This window comes from Cynocephalus volans, chromosome X, assembly GCF_027409185.1.
Source record: "Cynocephalus volans isolate mCynVol1 chromosome X, mCynVol1.pri, whole genome shotgun sequence".
NCBI lineage: Eukaryota > Metazoa > Chordata > Mammalia > Dermoptera > Cynocephalidae > Cynocephalus > Cynocephalus volans.
This window is the reverse complement of record NC_084478.1, coordinates 180593843-180613794: the sequence shown is the minus strand read 5'-3', so window position 1 is coordinate 180613794 and position 19952 is coordinate 180593843. Positions and strand designations below refer to the sequence as shown.

Genomic DNA, 19952 nt, shown 5'->3' with positions numbered 1-19952 from the left:
CCCCTGACTGGTGGGACTCAGGTTACACTGACCAGCGGGGCTCTCCTCCAGCGAGAGGAAATGAACATTTCTCATAGGAAGGCTTCCGGCATCTTCACCAGGAGATTCTGGAAAACTCTGGGAGTAAAGCAGCCTGGATCTCTAAGGAGCAGCAATCCCAGAGGCTGAGGAGATTTGGTGTCTTGAAGGCCAATAAGATTTGGGGTTTCTCAGGTCGAGGGGATTTGGTGTCTCTCAGGCTGATAGTATTTGGGGTTTTTCAGGACAAGATTTTGGGTCTTTCATGCTGAAGAGATTTGGGATGCTCAGGTTGAGAGGCTTTGGGATTCATCAGGTAAAGTGAATTTGGAGTCTCTCAGGATGAGAGGATGTGGCATTTTTGAGGCTGAGGAAACTCGGGGTCTCTCAGGCTAAGGAGATTTGGGGTCTCTCATTAGGGGGCATTAGGCTCTCTGACACTGACGTTATTTGGGGGTCTTTGAAGCTGAAGGACGTTTCCAGGCTGAGCAGGATCTCTAAGGTTGGGGAAAATTGGTCTCTCTGTGGCTGCGGTATTTAGAGTTTCCCAGGCTGAGGGGATTGGGGTGCCTTAGGCTGAGGGGAATTGTGATTCCTCAGGCTTAGGGTATTTGGGCTCTAAGCATTAGAGGAGTTGGCGTTCCTGTGGGTGAACGGTAGATTTGAAGGTGTCTGAAGCTGATTTGCGTCAGTGTCTCAGGCCGAGGGGGTTTGACGTCGGTCCAGGTTAGCGGATTCGAGGTCTCTTGGGGATCAGGGGATCTGGGGTTTCCCAGGCTGAAATTTGAAGGTCTCGGGCTGAAGGTTTACAAGGGTTTCTTACTGCACGGCAAAGACTTCCCGAGTTCCTGTCAGTCTCCCTGGCTTTCTCCTGCCACACAGCCCACCCTGGCCTGGCACCCGCTGGGATCCTCTCAGGAGGGAGACGACCATTGAAACGGCCACGCAGCCGCTGGTACCATCAAACCGCCAATCCGACTCCAGCCAATAAGCGATCAGGAGGGAATAAAGGGGCGGGGAGTAGGGCGGAACCTAAACCTGTCAGTAATAGGCACCACTTCTTTCCCGCCTGGTGGACGATCCTGCCCAAAACTTCAGGCATTCGCCACTCTGGGTACTGCGCATGCGTCAGTCAAGAAGCCTCGAGTCCTGAAGAGCAGTCTCTCAGGTCGTGACCGGCCTTACAGGCTTGTCATGAGGCACAGATCTGGCTCTCAGCACTAGGGTAGCCTTGCCCCGTGGTCCTGTCCACAGGGGATCTCAAAGGTGTTAGGGTTAGGAGTTATGGTTAGGGTGAGGGTTAGGGTGAGGGTGAGGGTTAGGGTTAGGAGTTAGAGTTAGGGTGAGGGTGAGGGTTAGGGTTAGGGTGAGGGTTAGGGTTAGGGTTAGGGTTAGGGTGAGTGTTAGGGTTCGGGTAAGGGTTACGGTGAGGGTGAGGGTTAGGGTTAGGATTTAGGGTTAGGGTGAGGAGTTAGGGTTAGGGTGAGTGTTAGGATTAGGGTTATGGTGAGGGTTACGGTGAGGGTTACGGTGAGGGTTACGGTGAGAGTGAAGTTTATGGTGAGGGTTAGGGTGCGGGTGAGGGTTAGGGTTAGGGGGAGTGTTAGTGTAAGGGTTAGGGTTAGGTTTATGGTTAGGGTTAGGGTGAGGGTTAGGGTTAGGGTGGCTCCAGAGGAGGATCCTACCTGCCACTTCCAGCTCCTTCTCAATTATGTTTCTGCAACGGGGAAAAGAGATAAATCTCCTGAAAACAGTGACTGATGTAGCTCCAACCTCTCAAAGAGTTGGACCCTTCCCACAAGTGTGGGCTGTGTTTAGTGACGTCTTCCAAGAAGGACATCGTGGGGGAGAGAGTCACTGAACAGGGACACACCTGACAAACACTCTGCAGCCAGGTGGCCAGGATTGGCGTCTCCAATGGAGGGTCAGGTTGGCAGCAAGTGCCTTTGACATGAGTTGCTGAGGGGGACACCCTGCTCTGTGGTCTACCCCCAAAACCCTTAACCCCGTGTCAACCTGAGAAAATCTCCAGACAGAGGACATCCTACAACCATTGGAGCAGAAGAACTACAGGCAGTCACAGCCAAGGAGCCTGAGACGTGAGGACGATACATATCTGTGTCTTCTGGGCATTGGGGCAGGAGGCCTTCAGGGAAAGCTAGTGAAATCCAACGAGGTGAGGAGTGACAAGCATGTACCAGTGTCGGCCCTCCAATGGGACAGGTGCCCACACTCACATCACGGGTGAACTGTGGGAAAAGGTGGCCAAGGGGCAGGGGCTACCCACTCCACCATCTGCAAGTTTTCTGAAAGTCTTAAAGTTTTCCAAAGTGAAAAGAATTTTTAAAAGCTTAAGTAACATCCAAACAAACCCCAAAACCTAGACATGAAGACCCTAAACTGTAAGTGGCACCTGTTTCTGGTGGCAGGATTACACGTGGCTTTTATTTTCCTCTCTTCTGTGTTTTCCAGACTTTGCATAAGGACCCTATGTACAGATACTTTTAAAATGAAGAAAAGCATCCTTTAAAACATGAAATCATTTAAAAAAATTTTTTTAAAGATTTTTCAGAAGGATTAAACAGCTGGAAGCTTTGAATGAGGTGTCAGTGGATGGGTGGTCACACCCGGCACTCACCTTGTCCGTGGATCTGGAGGGGCAGAGCCGGTACCTGTGGCCCCGGAGACCAGTCAGGCACCGAGTGGTGGTCCCCGTGTCACACAAGCAGTGGCCTAAGCGAGTCACGGTGGGTAGTGGGTGGGATCCGGACGCAGGGGCGATGGGTGGCCTCAGCAGCCCCCGTCCTCAGGTGCCCGTCTGAGACTGCACGCGGGGCAGCTCCTGCCCCCACCGGCCTGCAGTGACCATGCAGGCCATCCACGGGTGTGGGGTTGGGGTCGGACTCACCTCAGCTCTGACGTGTGGCCCGTCCTGCAGGATCTGATTGTCCATGTGAGGGATGTGAGCCACCCCGAGACGGAGCTGCAGAAAGCCAGCGTGCTGTCCGCCCTGCAGGGCCTGGGCCTGCCCGCCCCGCTCCCGGACTCCATGGTGGAAGTGCACAACAAGGTGGACTTGGTGCCCGGGTGAGCCAAGGACCCAGTGCCGGCTGAGCATCCCGTTCCCCAGGTGTGGCCAGCAGGCGGGCAGGGGTGATCTCAGGACAGTTCCTCGTTCCCAGCCTGGGGTTTGCCTCCGCCTCTGCCACCTCTTTTCACTCTTCCATGTCCTAACCATCCGGTGGGGCTGGTGTCTTCACCTTGCACCAATTAAAGTGTCACAAGCGGGCTGTGGGTGGGTGACATGGGGACCCTCTTCTCGACAGGTCATCCCTGAGGCTGAGCCGGGTCTGTGTCCTCTCCGGGTCTGTGTCCTACCCTGGCAGGTACAGCCCCACAGAACCAAACGTCCTGGCTGTGTCCGCCCTCCTGGGGCATGGGCTGGAGGAACTGAGAGCTGAGCTGGAAGAGGCAGTTTTGAGAGCCACCAGGAGATGGGTCCTCACCCTCCGTGTCCGCCTGGCAGGGGCCCAGCTCACGTGAGCGGCCTTGGCGGGCGGGAAAGGGCGATGACCTGGGTCCCAGCGCCAGGCCCAGAACTGGGCCTTTGGGTGTTTGGGGAGAGCCACAAAACAGGCAGAGCACCCCCAGCTTTAGATGTGCAGGCATCAGCTGGGATTATTTTTTTAATTGATTATGCATATTCATGGAGCACAGAGCTATCACCTCCTGTGCCCAAGATGTGATGATCAGATCAATACTCTCAGTGTGCCCCTCACCACAAATTGCAGTTATTCCCTGTGTCCCCACCCAACCTCTCCCCAGCGTCCCTCCCCCGGCCCCCCTCCACCCTGGCAACCCTAGGTCTGTTTTCTGCCTCTGCAAGTAGCTGGGATGTTTCTGAAAGGACCTGAGCTGTGTTAATGACTCAGCCTGCGTACACCAGGTGCCTAATCTGTGCTCATGGACATTCTTGGGCTACAGGCTGTACCTCCCTGAGCAACACAAGGAGGTCTGAGCAGGGGCTTGGGCGTGGCTAGGCTGTCCTCCAGGGTATTTATGCTGAAACTGACCAAATGGGTGGAGGGTCCTCACGGTCTTCGTGGAACGTGCTCCTCCGTCCCCAGCTGGCTGCACAAGGAGGCAACTGTGCAGCAGGTGGACGTGATACCTGAGGACGGGGCAGCCGATGTTACAGTCACCATCAGCAACGCCACCTATGGCAAATTCCGGAAGCTCTTTCCAGAATGAAAAGACACCCTCGGCCAGCGAATCGCATTTTTCCAGCATCAGAGCAGAGCAGGCCGCCTCCGCCTGTGTGTGCCTGGGCGTCTGCTGCCAATGACGAAACCACGGTGGGGCTGGTGTCACCTCGGAGTGGGCGGCTGGAGTGTCAGCTCTGAACCATCCAGGCCAGCCATCAGTGCGTGGCAAGAACTGGTTTCCCTCTGGGATGTTTCAGTGACGAGGTATTAAAAGCTTTGTTCTGAGGCGCCTCAACTGGCATTTCTAGTTCTTTCAGCGCGTGCTGGGCACCGGGTGTTCACGGACTCAGAGACTACCCTGCTGTCCCCTTGCTGGTGTCGAGACACAGCCCAGAAAGCTCCCCACAAAGGTAAAAGAGAAAGAAAACAGTTTTATTATTGGAAAAGCAACAAACCAGGAACCCCGCTAAGAGATCTCAGAGACAGAGAGAATCTCACCTTCCTAAATGCAGGTGGATACAGCCCATCACATACACATCCATTGTCTTTACCCAAAAGAAAAGTGAACCTACTTGCATCTTTTCAAGGAGTGGGAAATTACCTCTTAGAGCAAATCTCCAACAAAGGCAGGGAGACAGGGCCCCACTTAATGCTCACGTTGCACAGGAGGCTTCTCGGCTCCAGGAAAGACATTCATGGGATGCACAGCTGGCCCCAGGCTCATTCAGATTTTCAAGTGATCTGCAGAGCCGGAGACACTGAGGGAGCCCTGCGATGGCACGTTTTCCTAAGGAAATGCCTGACAGAAGTTGGGTAGTGTCCTTTTTCCCTTTTGGCACTAAGGAAAAATCGTATTTTTTTCTTAGGTTTACAATCAACTTATAGTGGTCAGTGTTTTTGAGTTCCAGAATTCGGCATTCAGGGATAAGTTAAAAAAACAACAAGAAATCTGTACCCCTCTCCTGAGCATGTGAATGGGGTGCGTGTGAACTTCTCCAATGGCGGGCCAGGTGACCCTGCTGTACACACAGCCCTGCCAGACACACGGCCCCTCCTGTTCCCTCCCACTCCTCCCAGCTCAGTACCTGTCCTTCCCACACCTCTCACAGGTGAGGAGAGTAGGCTCCGGGGCTGGGGCCGTGTCCTGGGACCCACAGGTGAGGACAGAGCTTGCACGTGGTCCCAGCTGCACCCTCTGTCTAGCCCTTTGCCCCCAGCCTCACAGGGTGGATGACACGTGCAGGTCGCCCAGGCTTTACTAAGTGGAGCAGAACAGCCCCCTCGTCTGGGACAGGGACCAGTAGGTGAGGAGACCACTGAAGGCCTCAGGACTCGGTGGCTGGAGACGGGTGCTTCCCCCAGCCCATCTGGTTCACTGGGCTCTGCTGTGGAGGAGTCACTTCACCGCAACTTTGGAGACTCCCCTGTGGGCTGTGAAGCATCGTGCTTGGGCAGTGCCTCCTGGGGGCTCGTGGGGTACAGCCCATCGCTTGCCAGCCTGTGGCCATCCCGGGGCTGTGCCCACTGTGCTCCTAGGAGCTCTCCCAGACACCCCCTCCTGGGACTTGCAGGGCCAGATGGCTCCCGAGACCTCTCCCCATCTGCAAGGCCAGCTTGTCCTCCCAGGTCTGGCTCCAGACTGTGTCTGGTCCTGTCCAAGTCTTCCCTGTCTGGGTGACACAGGAATGGCCGCACGGGGTCTGGTCTCCTGGCTGTCCTCCAGCACCCACCTGGCCACTCTCGTGGTCTCCACCCTGACTCAGACACTGAGGGAGAGCGTGGCCCCCACTGCTGCCTCAGGCACAACCCAGTGAGAGACCCCCTGCAAGGAGCTCGGCAACACAGGGGCCTTCATGTGGGAAGCGAGAGGGTCTCATGGAGCCCAGAGGGGAGGGTGGGGGTCTCAGGGAACCCAGGGGACAAGGTTGGGTGTCTCAGGGAGCCCAGAGTGGAGAAGGCGGTCTCAGGGAGCCCAGAGGAGAGGGTGGGGGTCTCATGCAGCCCAGAGGAGACGGTGGGCGTCTCAGGGAGCCCAGAACAGTGGGTGGTGGGCTTCGTGTGGGATAGGCACAGGTGCAGCACCCCATCCTCCCCAGCTCGCAGTGTCTCCAGTCTCCTTGCTTTGCTGCTGGGCCTGTCCCTTCCCAGTTCCTCAATCTGGCTGTACCAGAGCACTGGGGTCCTGAGAACAAACCCCGTTGGGTGGGAGGAAAGCAGGACTCAGAGGAGGGGTTCTGCGTTGGGCTGATCCCCATGGGGGCCCCTCTTCCGGATCTGTCACGTGACGGGTTGCGAGAGAGCCCGAGGTGCACCCATGTCACATAGGTCCCCTTGCAAACGTTATCGGGTAGTGACACAGAAGCTGCACTGTCTGCTATGAAGACGGGAAGGTGGGCCAGACTCAGCCCTGCACGGGGCTGGCGTTCTGTGCACAGAGCAATGGAGTCCCTCCCCGCCGGAAAGCTCTTTCTGACAGAGCATGTCTCTTTGAACTCAAAAGCTTCAGAAGTTCGTCTTTAAAATTCAATACACAATCTTTACTTAATGTCCCCATGGAGGAGCTCAAATCATGCAAAACTCAAAACTTTGACCCAATCCTTGCGTTTCTATGACAAAAGTCACCTGAGGAGGACAGAGGCAAGATTTTATTGTTTTCTTTTAATTCTGTGATCTGAAAAAAGTGTTCAATCAAGGTAACATTTTCTAGATTCTTCCCATGGATTATTCTGAAATCTACCAAAATTGTCTTGGCTGTTTACATGGTCACAAAAACCCATAAAGACATTTGACTTTAATTTCTTTTAATCTCTGGAATTAAACGAGTCATGCTGAATAGCACAGACGACGGAATCATGATACGGGTTTAGTGGAAACACTGGCCAGTGTCACAGACTTATCCTGAAACGTGTTCCTTCATCTCCATCGTGCTCTTCCTGAGCATCAATCTTTGGGCTGCTGGATCCAGGAAAGTCATGGGTCTGAGGTAGCCAGTGGGTGGTGGCCCATGAGTTTGTCCTCCTGGATTTCAGGTACCTTCATAGAATCATCGCAACTGGATACCAAAAGTATAAGCAGATTTTCCTCTGGAGAACGACTAATTGGATTCCAAACAACACACGTCAACGTAGATTAAAGAATTATTTTCAAGACTATCCTAAGAAAACATGTCTTGTTCCAGAACATGGACAAAAAGAATCCCTGGCTGGGTACCCTCTTACGAGGGAACTGGAAGAAAACTTATGTCTGGCATCCATTATGTGGCTGAGAATTTAAACCACCAGCTCTGAAAAACTAGATGTACAAAAGGAGGTATTTCTGTGATTTTGGGGTTTGTGAAACCTGGACCCCTCAGTACTGGGAAGTGAAGCAAAAACCCACTTGGAAAATGTCACATCACCCAAGGATGGCAGGCCACAGTGGGGGAGTCTCATTTGTACCCGTTGGCCTTTAAGTTTGGAGGTGACCAACTGCCAACACAGGCCAATGCCACTGAAAGAAGAAATTGCTACATTAATCAAGAGGATGGGCCCGTCACCGCACACGGGGCTGTGGGGAAAGCCCTGGTGTGTGTCAGGAGGCAGGAAGGGGCGACGGAGATCCTGGGTCACAGCCTTTGCTGGAGCTTCCACAGGAGGGGAAGGCAGGCTGCGTGGACAGCTCGGGGCTGGTGAGTTTGTAAAACCACAGTGGGCTTCTTGCTGGGGGTCCTCTGCTGGCCTGATACCCAGCCCTGAGGTGACTGAGGGCAGGGGAGATACTGGCTGGGTGTGTGACAATTAGGAAAAGGGGCTGCACAGGAGCAGGGTGCCCCTGAGCGGGTCGCTGGCTACCTTCAGGAGTTTGCTGGCCCTGGGAAGGGCAGTCTCTCTCTCATCTGTAAGGCCCCCAAATGCCAGAGCATCCAGAATTTGAAATAGGAAAATGTAGTTAATACAGTCGGCCCTGTGATGAAAGGTGCCAAACAGACAAAAATGTAATCTAAGAAAACACAGAACAGGCAGAAACGTTGGAAAACTGACAAACCCACCGTGGCCTTGGAGGAAAGGGAAGAGTTACTGGCAGGCAGAGAGGGTGGGACTGCAGGAGGGACAGGTGGGCTTGCATCTCAGCCGGCAACTGGGGACACCTGGCGGAGGCAGCGCAGCCTCTCACCTGGAGGGAGAGATGGGTGGACAGAGGAGGCCCAGGAAGGTTACTGGAAGTGGCAGGTGAGAGAGAAGACGTGAGAAACAGCTGTGACAGCGAGGTCACAGCATGGCTGTGGCACGGGGGCCCAAAATACCTGTGCTGTGCCGCTCACACCTGTGTTCTTACTCCAGCACATAAGAATAGCACAGGGAGGCCCGGGGGACACGTGACGAGCGTGTGTTCGACACCGATCTCGTACACGGCCCGTCATCTCCATCTGTGTAAGTCCTCAAACATCTCATTAAATTTGTTCCTATGAACAGCTGGAAAAACCAAAGCAAAACCAGCGAGCACCCAAGAATCCCCTTGGCCTAGGGGAACAGACTGTGATTTCATCAGAATTAAAAATAGGTAACCCTCGTTCTCTTCTAAAAAAATGTGTTTCTCGGTAGGATTTCAACCCCCTTAGTCCTACTCCGCCAGCATCACAATCGTGAGCACTTTAAGGAGCGCCTTGTCACTATTCAAACGTCACTGCACTGTGGTGCTCTCGAAAGTGGTCAGGTGAAGGACACACTTGAGGGTTGTCATTAGCACCCACGCCACGGCCGCGGTGGTGGGAGAAGCCCACTTTTACAGGTGAGTCGCGTCTTTCTTTGAAGGTGCTGCCGCGTAGTCATCTTTAGCCATCAGCATGTACGTTGACTCCATCCCGCGTCGAAACTGGAGGGTAACGAGGGCAGGTGGCAGGAGGCCGTGCTGGCCTTGCCCCAAACTCACAGACCCCTGCCCTCACCGGTACTTGGCCGAAACAAGAGCGTGATACTTGAAGGATTATGGTTGAATCTTCGAGCGGCCCCGTACTGAGCTTCGTCAGCACCAAAGCAGCTTCTCGTTGAGTCTGATGACGTCACTGACGAAACTGTCCGTGCCGATGAAGTCACCCGCGATGACGTTGGTGCACCGTGAGCCTGGCCCCGGGCACTGCGCTCGGACCCAGGTGCTCAGGTACGGCACTTCGGGCACCGTCATCTTCTGCAGGGACTCACACGGATGCACCAGGATGTATTCCAGGTTCTCCGTAAGGTTAATGCCAGCCACAAACAACCCGCCTGAAATAAGGAAGTGGCAGAGCAATTATGCGACACACGCACGCTGCTGCATATGTCCCGTCTCACGCTGCCGCCGTCACCCGCCTGTCTTCCCCATTACCCATTTCAGAAGTTAGAGTTCTGACGGCACAATGCTCAGCAGAGGCCTCAGATTAGTTGGACTTCGTTACAGAGGACGCTGGCCTGATCATTGGCCTCAAAGATGTCCACATCCTAATCCCCATGTGGTAGACAGAATAATGTCCCCACAGATGCCCATGTCCTAATCCCCATGTGGTAAAATAATGTCCCCAAAGATGTCCACATCCTAATCCCCATGTGGTGTACAGAATAATGTCCCCAAAGTTGTGCATGTCTCAATACTTGGAACATATGAATATGTGGCTTTACTCCGCAAAGGAGACTTTGCAGATGAGATTCAGTTGAAGATCCTGAGATGGGAGATTGTTCTGGATTATCTGGGCAGGTCCAGTGTCATCACAGTGTCTTTATAGGAGGGGGCCAGGAAGATTTGAATACAGAAGAAGAGTAGGTGATGTGGAGAAGGAAATAGGTGGAGAAAAGGAGACTCGATGTGGGGCCCTAGGCCAAGGCCTGCTGTAGCCTCCAGAGGCTGGAAAGACAAGGAAACCCATTCTCCCTGGAGCCTTGAAAGAACCAGCCCTATGACACCTTTTGTGGATTTCTGACCTCCGGAACCTTAAGAGAATAAAGTTCTCTGCAAATGGTTTTTCATTCTTATCTCCAAAGTCTCGAACCTTGTCAATTACATACACGTGAGAGGGCGAGATACTAAATCAGCAGACAGCTGCTCCTGGGCTGTGGTGCCTGGTTTTGTGCTGTTCCCTCAGGACCCATCTCTCCTGGGTCACGCTTTGCAGTGTGAACAGCAGCACGTTGGGGCTGATCCAGCCCAACCCTAACCCTGTGCTGTGCGGGGCCCTTCATTGCTGCAGGCCTGGGATTCCTGCCTCTGAGGGACCCAAGATGTGGTTTGCAAAGCTGCTGCACCAGACGGACCCCAGTGGGTTTTTTAAAAATTGAGGTGAAATTTACATACTATAAATTCACCATTTAAAAGTGACCAATTCGGTGGGTTTTAGTGCATTCACTATATGTGCAACCACCACCTTTATCTAGTTCCAGAACATTCTCATCACCCCAAAAGGAGACCCCGTACCCGTTAGCAGTCATTCCCCCTCCCCAGCCCCTGACAACCTGCTTTCTGTTTCTGTGGAATTACCTGTTCCGGACATTTAATGTTAGTAGAATCCTACACTGTGTGGTCTTTTGTGGCTGACGTCTGTCACTGAGCATCATGTGTTCAAGGTTCATCTACGCTGTAGCAGGTGTCAGAGCCCCGTTCCTTTTCATGGCTGCATAGTATTCCATTGTGTGGATACAGCACACTGTCTACTCACTCAACCCCAAGGGCCACCTGGGGTACCTCATCCCTGTAAACATCCTGGGCCCCACCCATGACATAGGACCAGCCGATTCCAACGTCCAGCCAGGTTTGGGACCACATTCCTCCCCCCCGAAATCCCATCCTCTAGAAAGTTTCTCATCACTGTGCTTGACAACACTGACCAAAACGGCCACAAAAGCAGGAACTCCTTTCTGTAAAGACAAACCACTGATCAAAGAACCACAGAAGGGCAGCACTGAGCACAAAACCCACCAAGGTGAACGGTTTTAGTGGAAACACTGGGGAAGGTGGAGCCGGCTGCAGGAAGCCTATGCTGGCTGGCGTCTACAGCCCTCCAGCCCCGGTCCCTCTGTGCCTCTGTCCCTCCGTCAGGTGTCCTTGCACCCAGGTGTGGAGCCCCTCTGGCCCGTCACATTACTGGCTTGGGTAGACAGGGATAACACTCGCATGGGGTTAGCATGACAGGTCAGTGCTGGGTTTGTTTCAAATGCAGTTGTAGATCACGCCGGCTCAGAGGAAAAGGCCAGAGGTGTTTGCTAAGTGTGGCCCAAGCAACAGCACACAAGGCACCAGGCCACCTGCTACTGGTTCATAGCGAGAATGATGGTGCCCCAGGTCCCTGGAGACCCAACAAGTCCAGCGAAGTCTGACAAACCACTACGAAAAAGGGAAACGCAGTGGATAAAACAGGCAAATGGAAAAAGAAATGCACAAAAACACGCGAATCCCATGCTAGTCGTCACTCAGGGCAGAGGCCAGGCGCGGCCACTGGGACAGGACGTGGGGACACTGAGCGTGTGAGGGGCTGGGGGCCTGGAAGATTCTGCACAATGAGTGTCACCTACCATGGTGCAAAACAGGACTCTGGGTGAGGTTTAGTCAAATCATGTCACATGAATGAGCTACACACAGATGAGCAGCGAGGAAGGTCAGAACCAAATAAGATGTTAAACTTGATAGCAGAAGAGAGACGTTGACACACAGAGATTGAGATAGAGAGAGACAAACTGGGAGAGGCTGAGAGATGGAGAGAGAGATGGAGAGACGGAGAGAAAGAGAGACAGAGATAAACCGAGAGAGACAGAGAGACAAAGAAACTGAGAGAGACACACAAAGAAACTGTGAGAGACAGAGAGACGGAGATAAACTGAGAGAGACAGAGAGATGGAGATAAACACAGAGAGACAGAGAGACAGAGATAAACTGAGAGAGACAGAGGGCGTGAGCCGAGGTGGCACCGTCAGGGGCCAGGGCCAGGGCCTCGCATCTCACCTGCAAAAGGGACTGCGTCCTGAACAGGATGCTTTGAGACTAACATGCTCAGGTCTGTACAGGACTTAGCAAGCGCGTGGTGTATACACATGTGCATCAAATACCAGCCCTCTGTAAGCATGTGTGTGCTATGGCGTCTGTGGCGTGTTTCTTACACTGCAGATCAATATGGGGTGCTCGTGTTTGTGCCCTGGAGCTGCAGACCAGCAGCTGCCGAGCAGAAACGGGCATGTGGGACTGAGAGGGAGTGAGAGCTTCCCACGCCTCAGCACTGGTGTGATGTGTATGTGTGTACGTGTGCACACGTCACACTTCAAAAAGGTCTTGGGAAAACTGAATTGAAAGACAATATGAATCTGTGAATTTTTTGAAGTACTGTCATGTATACACACGCGTATGTACATGTGTGAGCATGTGTGTCCACACACACATGTGCACATATATGTAGACATGCACATGTGCATATACATATGTGCAAACCACACACACACACACACACACAGGGACATGTATCACCTTTAAAATTCTTTCACTCAAAACTGAAAGCAAACGTTCCCCCAAGACTGCAGAAGTGTGTCACTGGCCTCTGTCTGGCCCTGTTCAGGAGTAGCTCCAGGTACCTGGGCGGCTGCAGCTCTTCATGCCCTCCAGGTAGCGGATCAGCTCCTGCACCTTCACTTTGTTGCCCCACCAGTAGCAGACCCCCGGTGACAGCTCCCTGTGCTGGCTCACGGTGTCTTCGACCTCGTAGAAGATGATCACCTTCTGGCTCCGGGCCCACAGCAGGTGCAGCGTTGGCACCTCCGGGAAGGGACAGATTTTCTGGGTGCCAAGTGAGAGGCACCCACAGTGTGTGGCTCCCACACTCTGACCAGCCCACGATGCCCACCCCAAGCCACCAGGACCCACTCTAAGACCTCTGTTCGCGATTCCAACAACAGGGAAGTTTGGTTTCCACTGCAGATGTCCCTGTCAAAGGACAGAAAGTGTCTCCCGAGGCGGAGATGCCCATTTTACTGAGGGGTCTCCACAGCAAGGCCTGTCCTCTGTCAGGACCCCAGGCAGAGAGGGTGGGAGAGAAGGGACCCCGCGCCTCCTCTGGGAACTCTACATAACAGGACGTCCCGCGGGCTCATGGCACCACCGTCGTCTCTATTTTATCACCAAAACACGCGGGCTGGGATGCTCTCCTTGGCCTTAAAGACGTCCTTGGAGAAATGCCACCCATAAAATGGTTTGAAATGAATGGTAACCTCGACCAAAAATGGACATAGATTTAACTTCTCAGGCTTCCTGGAGACTAGGGGAGAGCGCCTGCCCATTGCCACCATGGAAAAGGGGAAAATCAGCACATGATGGAACTGTGTGGCCAAGTGAGCTGTCTCTCCCATTCACACTGGAAGTCCTCACCCTCGGTATCTCAGAGCGGGACCTTATGTGGAAGCAAGGCCATTGCACATGTGATTCGCTGAGATCGCTGTGCAGTAGGGTGGCCCTAAGTCCTGTGGGGGTGTCTTTATAGGAAGGGGACAATTGGACACGGGGAGAATGCCGTGTCCAGTTGGAGGGATCCTGCCACAAGCCAGGTGCCACCAGACGCTGGAGCAAGGCTTGGAGCCCCCTCTCTCAGTGCGGTCAGGGGAGTGTGGCCCTGTGGCCTCTGATCTCAGACCCCTGGGTCCACAGCTGCGAGGCAGACACATCCCTGCCGTTCACAGGAGGCCCCAGGAGACCCACACAGAGAGCACCCCGCAGGTTACGCAGAGTATCACGACCCTGCAGTTACTTCTAAACTAGTAACGGGCACAGCCTGAGGTGTAGGAGACACAGCTGTGAACCCGCCTTGAGGCCCTCCCTGCTGTCTGTGACACTCCACTAACACTGCTGCTGCCATCGAGCAAACTTCCCATGTGCAGCCGTCCCCACCAGGCCAGCTGGGCCCACTCTGCACGTAGGAGGCAGGAAGACCCCACTACACAGCCCCACACGCACCAGGATGATCTTGGGATCACACCTGGGTGGGGGGCCAGGAAGCTAGTCTAGTCTGCAGATGACACCCCCCACCCTCGCCAGGAGAGATGTGGGAGGGACGCTCACCCCCCGTGGGCACAGCATGTCCCCAAAGATGTTCTGGATGCAAGTGACCAGGTACTTGTGCAGGTCCGTGCTCAGGCCCTGAAAGTTCCTGCAGGCTAGGGGGACCACCTCCCGGGGGTGCTTCTCCAGCCACACCGAGATCTCCGTGAGCGTGTCCTGGGAGGCGAAGGGAGGGTCGCAGTCCTTTAGACATCCCCGGGGGCTCCAAGAAGACAAGGAAACTCCCACTGTGGAGGGGCTTCCAAGGACAAAACTTGCTCCACAGATGTGCCAAATCACGTACAAGGAAATAGATGAGGCACACGGTCTAGCAGAAACCACAGTCAGTCCATCTGGCCAGGGCTCCATGGTTGAGAGAGGAGGCGGGGGGAGCGCAGTACAGGGGGAGAAGGGTAGAGCAGGAGCCTTCTGGGTGGAGAAGTGTGCATGTGTGCATGTTTGTGCACACATGTACATGTGTGTGAATGTGTATGTGTCCATGTGTCTGTGTGCACGTTTCTCTGTTCACACGTCATTCCCATGTAAACGTGAACACGTGCATAGGTGTGCATGGGTGTGAATGTGTCTGTGTAGGCACATGCGTCTATTTGCGTGTGTGAACACCTGCATTATGTCTGCATGTGTGTATATGTATATTTGTGTGTGCGTGTCTGTGTGCATGTCTGTGTGCATGTCTGCATATTTGCTCATGCATGTACATGTGTGTGAATGTGTGTGTGGGCATGTGTGCATGCATGTCTGTGCGTGTTTCCAGGTACATGTGCATGTGTGTGTGCTTGTGCATGTCTATGACTGTGCATGTGTGCGCCAGTGTGCACGTGTCTAAGAGCTCACACATGGCCATACACAGGGTGATGCCTGTGCAAACGTGTGATGTCTGGAAGCTGTAGGGAGTGAGCAGGGCCTGTATGGGCAGAGTGGCCCCCAGGGAGGGCACCTGCAGACCCAAGGGTCCTGGGTCCACAGCAAGGGCACAGGCAGGACGGTGACTTCTACTGAGACTCTAGAGCCCCTCCCGCAGCAAGTAAGAGCGTGAACTGAGAACAGCGAGACGAGCCTAATCTGGGGGCAGGGAGGTGACTCTGCACACTTGTGCACTGCACTGCACGAGCTGCTCGTCGCCTCACCTCCCGGGCCCAGCCACACCTCTACCAGCGAATATCCAGTATTGCCCTGGGGAGCCCTCATTCCTGGTGTGGGTTTGTAAAATCTCTTTCTGTGCCAAGCCAGCATCCCTGGGCGTGTTGTGCGAGTGGAGACGTATTGTTTCAAGTCTGCCATGGGCTGGGTTTCCTGGGGTGGAGACGGGCTCCCGGGGATAGGTTAGTGGGACTTGGTCATGAAGCAAGAGAGGGACGATCTGTGTCCTGGGTCCCTTCTGTGCCCCTTGCAGGTGCAGCTTGCCTGGGGATGGGAATGAAGTCCCTGGGGAGGGACTCAGCTGCAAACCAACAGCGTCAGGAGTGCCTGGTCCTCAGGGGGCCTTCTGGTGCCGAGTGTCGTGCGACTGCTGCAGCAAATGACCACAGTGACCAGGTTAAAACAGCACAGAGGAATCACCTTATGGTTCCGGAGGCCACACACCCAAAATGCATCGCAGGGCTAAGGTTAGGGTCAGGCTGTGGCAGGGCCGGGAGGCTCCAGGGGAGGCCATTTCCTCCTTTTCCAGCTTCCAGAGACCCAGCATCGGGGCATGTGGCACTTTCTTCCATCTGCAAAGCCTGTAGTGCACCATCTTTAATCTCTCTTGAGTCTGACCCTCCTGCCTCCTCCTCCGAGGACCCTGTGAGGACCTCGGGCCGCCAGTTAAAGCCAGGACTGTCCCTCATCTCAGCTATTCTATTTGATTGCACCTTCAGACTCGTCGGCCACAGGGTCACGTGTTCACAGACTCCAGGCATCAGGACACGAACATCTTTAAGACATTATTCAGTGACCGCAGGGACTTACCATGGCCTCTGCTGTAAGAGCTAACTTTTGTCTCTAACTTTTGTGTATACAGTTTCTTAAGGAAGGAAGTTTTAAATTTTTGTTTATAAAGTCAAATCTGTCTTTTCCTCTGTGGCTTTTGCATTTACTATCATCCTTAGAAAGGCTCACCACAGATTTGCCTCTATACTGTCACAGAACTCTCTTATTTTACCATTTTGATCTTTAAACATCCGGTAACACATTGAGATGCAAAATAAAAGGCAAGCGTCTCACTTGGCCTTTCCGTCCACTGATCTGAAATGTCTTCTTGTGACTGTGTTAAGTTCTTAGAATTATATCCACTTTTAAATTCCACATTCTGATCCCTTGGCCTACGGAATCAGTGTGATGGTGTTTTAATTATTGCTGCAGCTTTATTAATATATAGCAGTGGCTCCCACAGCAAATCTCCTTTCTCACTCCTTCCCCCCCCCAAAGTTTTCTAGATAGTCTTAACATTTTTAAATCCAGATAACTTGAGGGTTATTGCGTCGGGTGAGAGAAGCGTCTCCGCAGGGCCTGTGTTGGGCTGGGGGACAGTCTGGGGTGGGAGGTCTCTGCCCGCGGGGAGCTCCCTCCCAGGGTCTGGACGTGTCTTTCTGTCCATCCACATCTTCCACATTCCTTACCGATGGCGCCTGTTTTCTGTATCTACATGCGGCAAATTGTTCAACTTATTTCTACGCATTTTATATTTTATTGCTGTTGTAAATGGAGGGGTTAGTTTTTCATTGTGCTTTCTAACTGGCAAATTTTGATACAAATCGTATGTTTAAAATTATTAGCAGCCATACAGCATCGTAGTGATTTCTAAGCGGTGTAGACAAACTCACTTTTACCATTTCCTGCTGCCTTGGGACGGGGCCGTCAACACCACGGCTCCTGCAAACCTGCATCCCACGGATGTCTCCCAGCAGGGCTGCAGCCACCAGCCCACCCCACACAATCCACACTGTGCTGTGCCATCTGAGACGCCCCCTCTCAGCAGGAGGAGTGCGAGGAAGTGGAGCCGGGACCTCCTCGCCCTTCATAACAGGGACAGCAGTTTAGTGAGGGGCTGCAGCTCCAGACTTCTACCTGAAAATAAGCTCTTAACACTGAAAACGTTGTTTGCGTAGCTGAGATTTCCAAAAGGCAGAGGCATTAAAGAGATGAACGGCAGCCTCGTATCAGGTGATGGAGTGAAGACACGCTCCCTTCATGAAAATCAGCCAGTGGGCGGGAGAGCTGGGAGGGATCCTGAGGTGTCCAGGGGCATCGGATGCCGAGCTGGGAGCGGGCGGGCTGCCAGACGCTCGCTGCACTTCCCCACATGCAGGGACTCGGGCCTTCCGTATTAGGGATGACAGACCAGCACACAGCCAAACACTGGGGGCTTAAAACAACTGACTTTATGCCCTCTCGGTCTGGAGTCCAGAAGTGTGACATCCAGGTGTGGCAGGGCTGTGCTCCCTCCAGAGGCTCTGGGGGAGGATCCTTCCTGCCTCTTCCAGCTCCTGGTGGCTCCAGGCGTCCCTGGGCTTGTGGCCGCATCACTCCAGTCCCTGCTTCCATCTTCACGTGGCTTCTCCTCTGTGTCTGTGTCTCCTATTCTGTCTCTTATGAGATCACCTGTCATTGGATTTACGGCCACCCTAATTCAGGATGTTCTCAACTAATTATACCTGCAAAGACCCTCTTTCCACATAAGGTCCCATTCTCAGGTGACACCATTCTCCCCACTGCATCAGGTGTTATTACACCTAGTCGTGCCTCAGGCCCAGGCCTGACCCAGGGAGGTCTCTCCACTATGAAGTCCTGACAACACCGCACGGCCAGGCCATTCCAGCGGTAGGATTGAGGTCGCTGGGGGAGTCTAAGTGGCAGAACAACTGGCAGCTCTCTGGAAAAAGTACAGATCAGATCCTGCTCCACCAAAATAAGTGCATGAATCAAAGATTTAAATGTCTTTTTAAAGGTTATAGAATTCTGGAAGAGAACCAACAGGGTCAGCAAACACATGGATGAATCTCAACAGCATTGCTGAGTGAAAGCCGCAGACACCTGAGTATATTCTGTAGGATTTCCTCGGTGGAAAGTTCTAGAAGAGGCAAAAGGAACCTGTGGTGGAAGAAGTCAGGACATGGATTGCTTTGGTGGGGAGAGTGCTGACTGGCAATGTTTCGGGGGACAGATGGATGCACACGATTCAACAACCATGGTAAAAAAACCCAAAAAACAGAAACAAAAACAGACGGACGTATAAACATAATGTTGTCCACCCACACAGTGGAATATTACACAGCCATGAAAAGAGTGAAGCTCTGACACCTGCTGCAACGTGGATGAACCTTGAACACATGATGCTCAGTGACAGATGCCAGACACAGAAGACCACACAGTGTGTGATTCCATTTACATGAAATGTCCAGAACAGGCAAATTCACAGAGACAGGAGCAGATTAGTGGTCACCAGGGGCTATGGAGGGGGGAGGGGGGAGGGACTGCTGATGGGGATGGGATCTCCTTTTGGGGTGGTGGGAATGTTCTGGAACTAGATAGAGGTAGTTGTTGTACAACATTGTGGATGGACTAGAGGCCCCTGAATTGTTCACCTTAAATGAGTGACTTGTGTGGTGTGTGAATTACATTTTGATAAAGCATGAAGAATAGAGTGTGCAGGGGAAGATGTCACACCTGAACCCACTGGTTATGAGCTCCTTTGAAAGAGACACCACTGCGTCCATTTCCTGTCTCCCTCTCTTGCTCCACGTTGCATTTCAAGACCAGCCCCCTCACGCTGAACGAGGTAGGGAGCCGTGAAGGCAGACCCCACTCGGCTGGCCCTGCGGGCAGCGGGGAGAACCGAGGGCAGCATGGGGAAGCCATGCTGGGCACCTTCCAGAACCTGCCAAAGGAGGCTCAGCCATCGGGGGAGGTCTGATGAGCAGCACCTCTTGCTGAAGGGGAGATCTGATTCTGCAGGTCTAGGGAAACCCCAAGTCCTGAGCTGAGCCGCAGACCACCCTGGAGCAGCAAGGGCCACAGGTCAGCTGGCCTGACCCTCGGCCTGGTCATCTGCCACCAGGATGTCTGAAGGTTGGAAGGGGAGTGTCTCCTGGGAGACGAGACTGGGTCCCTTTTCAGAGGAGGCTTGTCCCCCCTTCCCCCTCCAAACTGCCTTCCTCCCAGCTGGGCCCTCCTGCCGGTCACCTCAGGTGGCCCTACCCCAACCGCACCTGGCCACACCTGGTGCTGGAGCTCCTTGGACCCATGTCCTTGATGGGCCTGAGGTTGGCCAGGAGGTGACGAAGAGCCCGCTTCCTTGTTTACAGAGCATTGAGGACCCCAGAGCCTCACTGTTCAGGGTACTTGACAGGACCTTTCTTCCCTGAGGTGTGCTCTGGCCCTTCCCACAGTGGGGGTGCTGGGCAGATCCAGAGAACAGAATGTCCCCCAGCTGAGCCTGTGAGCTGTGGTGCCTCCTGGGGTGGTGAGCAGAGAAACCCAATAGGCATCAAGGCAACGAACCCCAGCACACAAAACTGCATCTCGGAGAGAAATGGTGTCTGACTGAGTGTCCAGGCTCACGTGAATGGGTCGCAGACAGCAGGAGAGGCCCAGGCACAAAGGCAGGCTCTGCTGAGAAGAAGCTCGGCCCCCTCGTAGCTGGAGGGCCACATGCGCAGCACCACAGAAAGCATCCCACCTCCAGGCAGGTGCAGCTGGGGCTGTCAGTGG

General features: G+C 53.7%; 1 protein-coding gene across 1 annotated transcript; it reads right to left on the bottom strand.

Moving 5' to 3' along the window:
* Positions 1–9224: 9224 nt before the first annotated feature.
* LOC134368677 (PI-PLC X domain-containing protein 1-like) lies at positions 9225–19100 on the bottom strand. The gene is made up of 4 exons (XM_063085092.1): positions 18909–19100; positions 14262–14417; positions 12785–12986; positions 9225–9463 (listed from the first exon to the last, which is right to left on the bottom strand). Exons 1-4 carry the CDS (start codon positions 19098–19100, stop codon positions 9225–9227), a joined length of 789 nt encoding a protein of 262 aa, XP_062941162.1.
* Positions 19101–19952: the final 852 nt, after the last annotated feature.

Coding starts and splice junctions, on each gene's coding strand:
- LOC134368677 (XM_063085092.1), bottom strand. CDS start 19,100: ATGGCTTCCCCATGCTGCCCTCGGTTCTCCCCGCTGCCCGCAGGGCCA. Junction 12,987..14,261: donor ACATGCTGTGCCCACGGGGG/GTGAGCGTCCCT, acceptor CTTGGCACCCAG/AAAATCTGTCCCTTCCCGGA. Junction 9,464..12,784: donor GAAGAGCTGCAGCCGCCCAG/GTACCTGGAGCT, acceptor TCCTTATTTCAG/GCGGGTTGTTTGTGGCTGGC.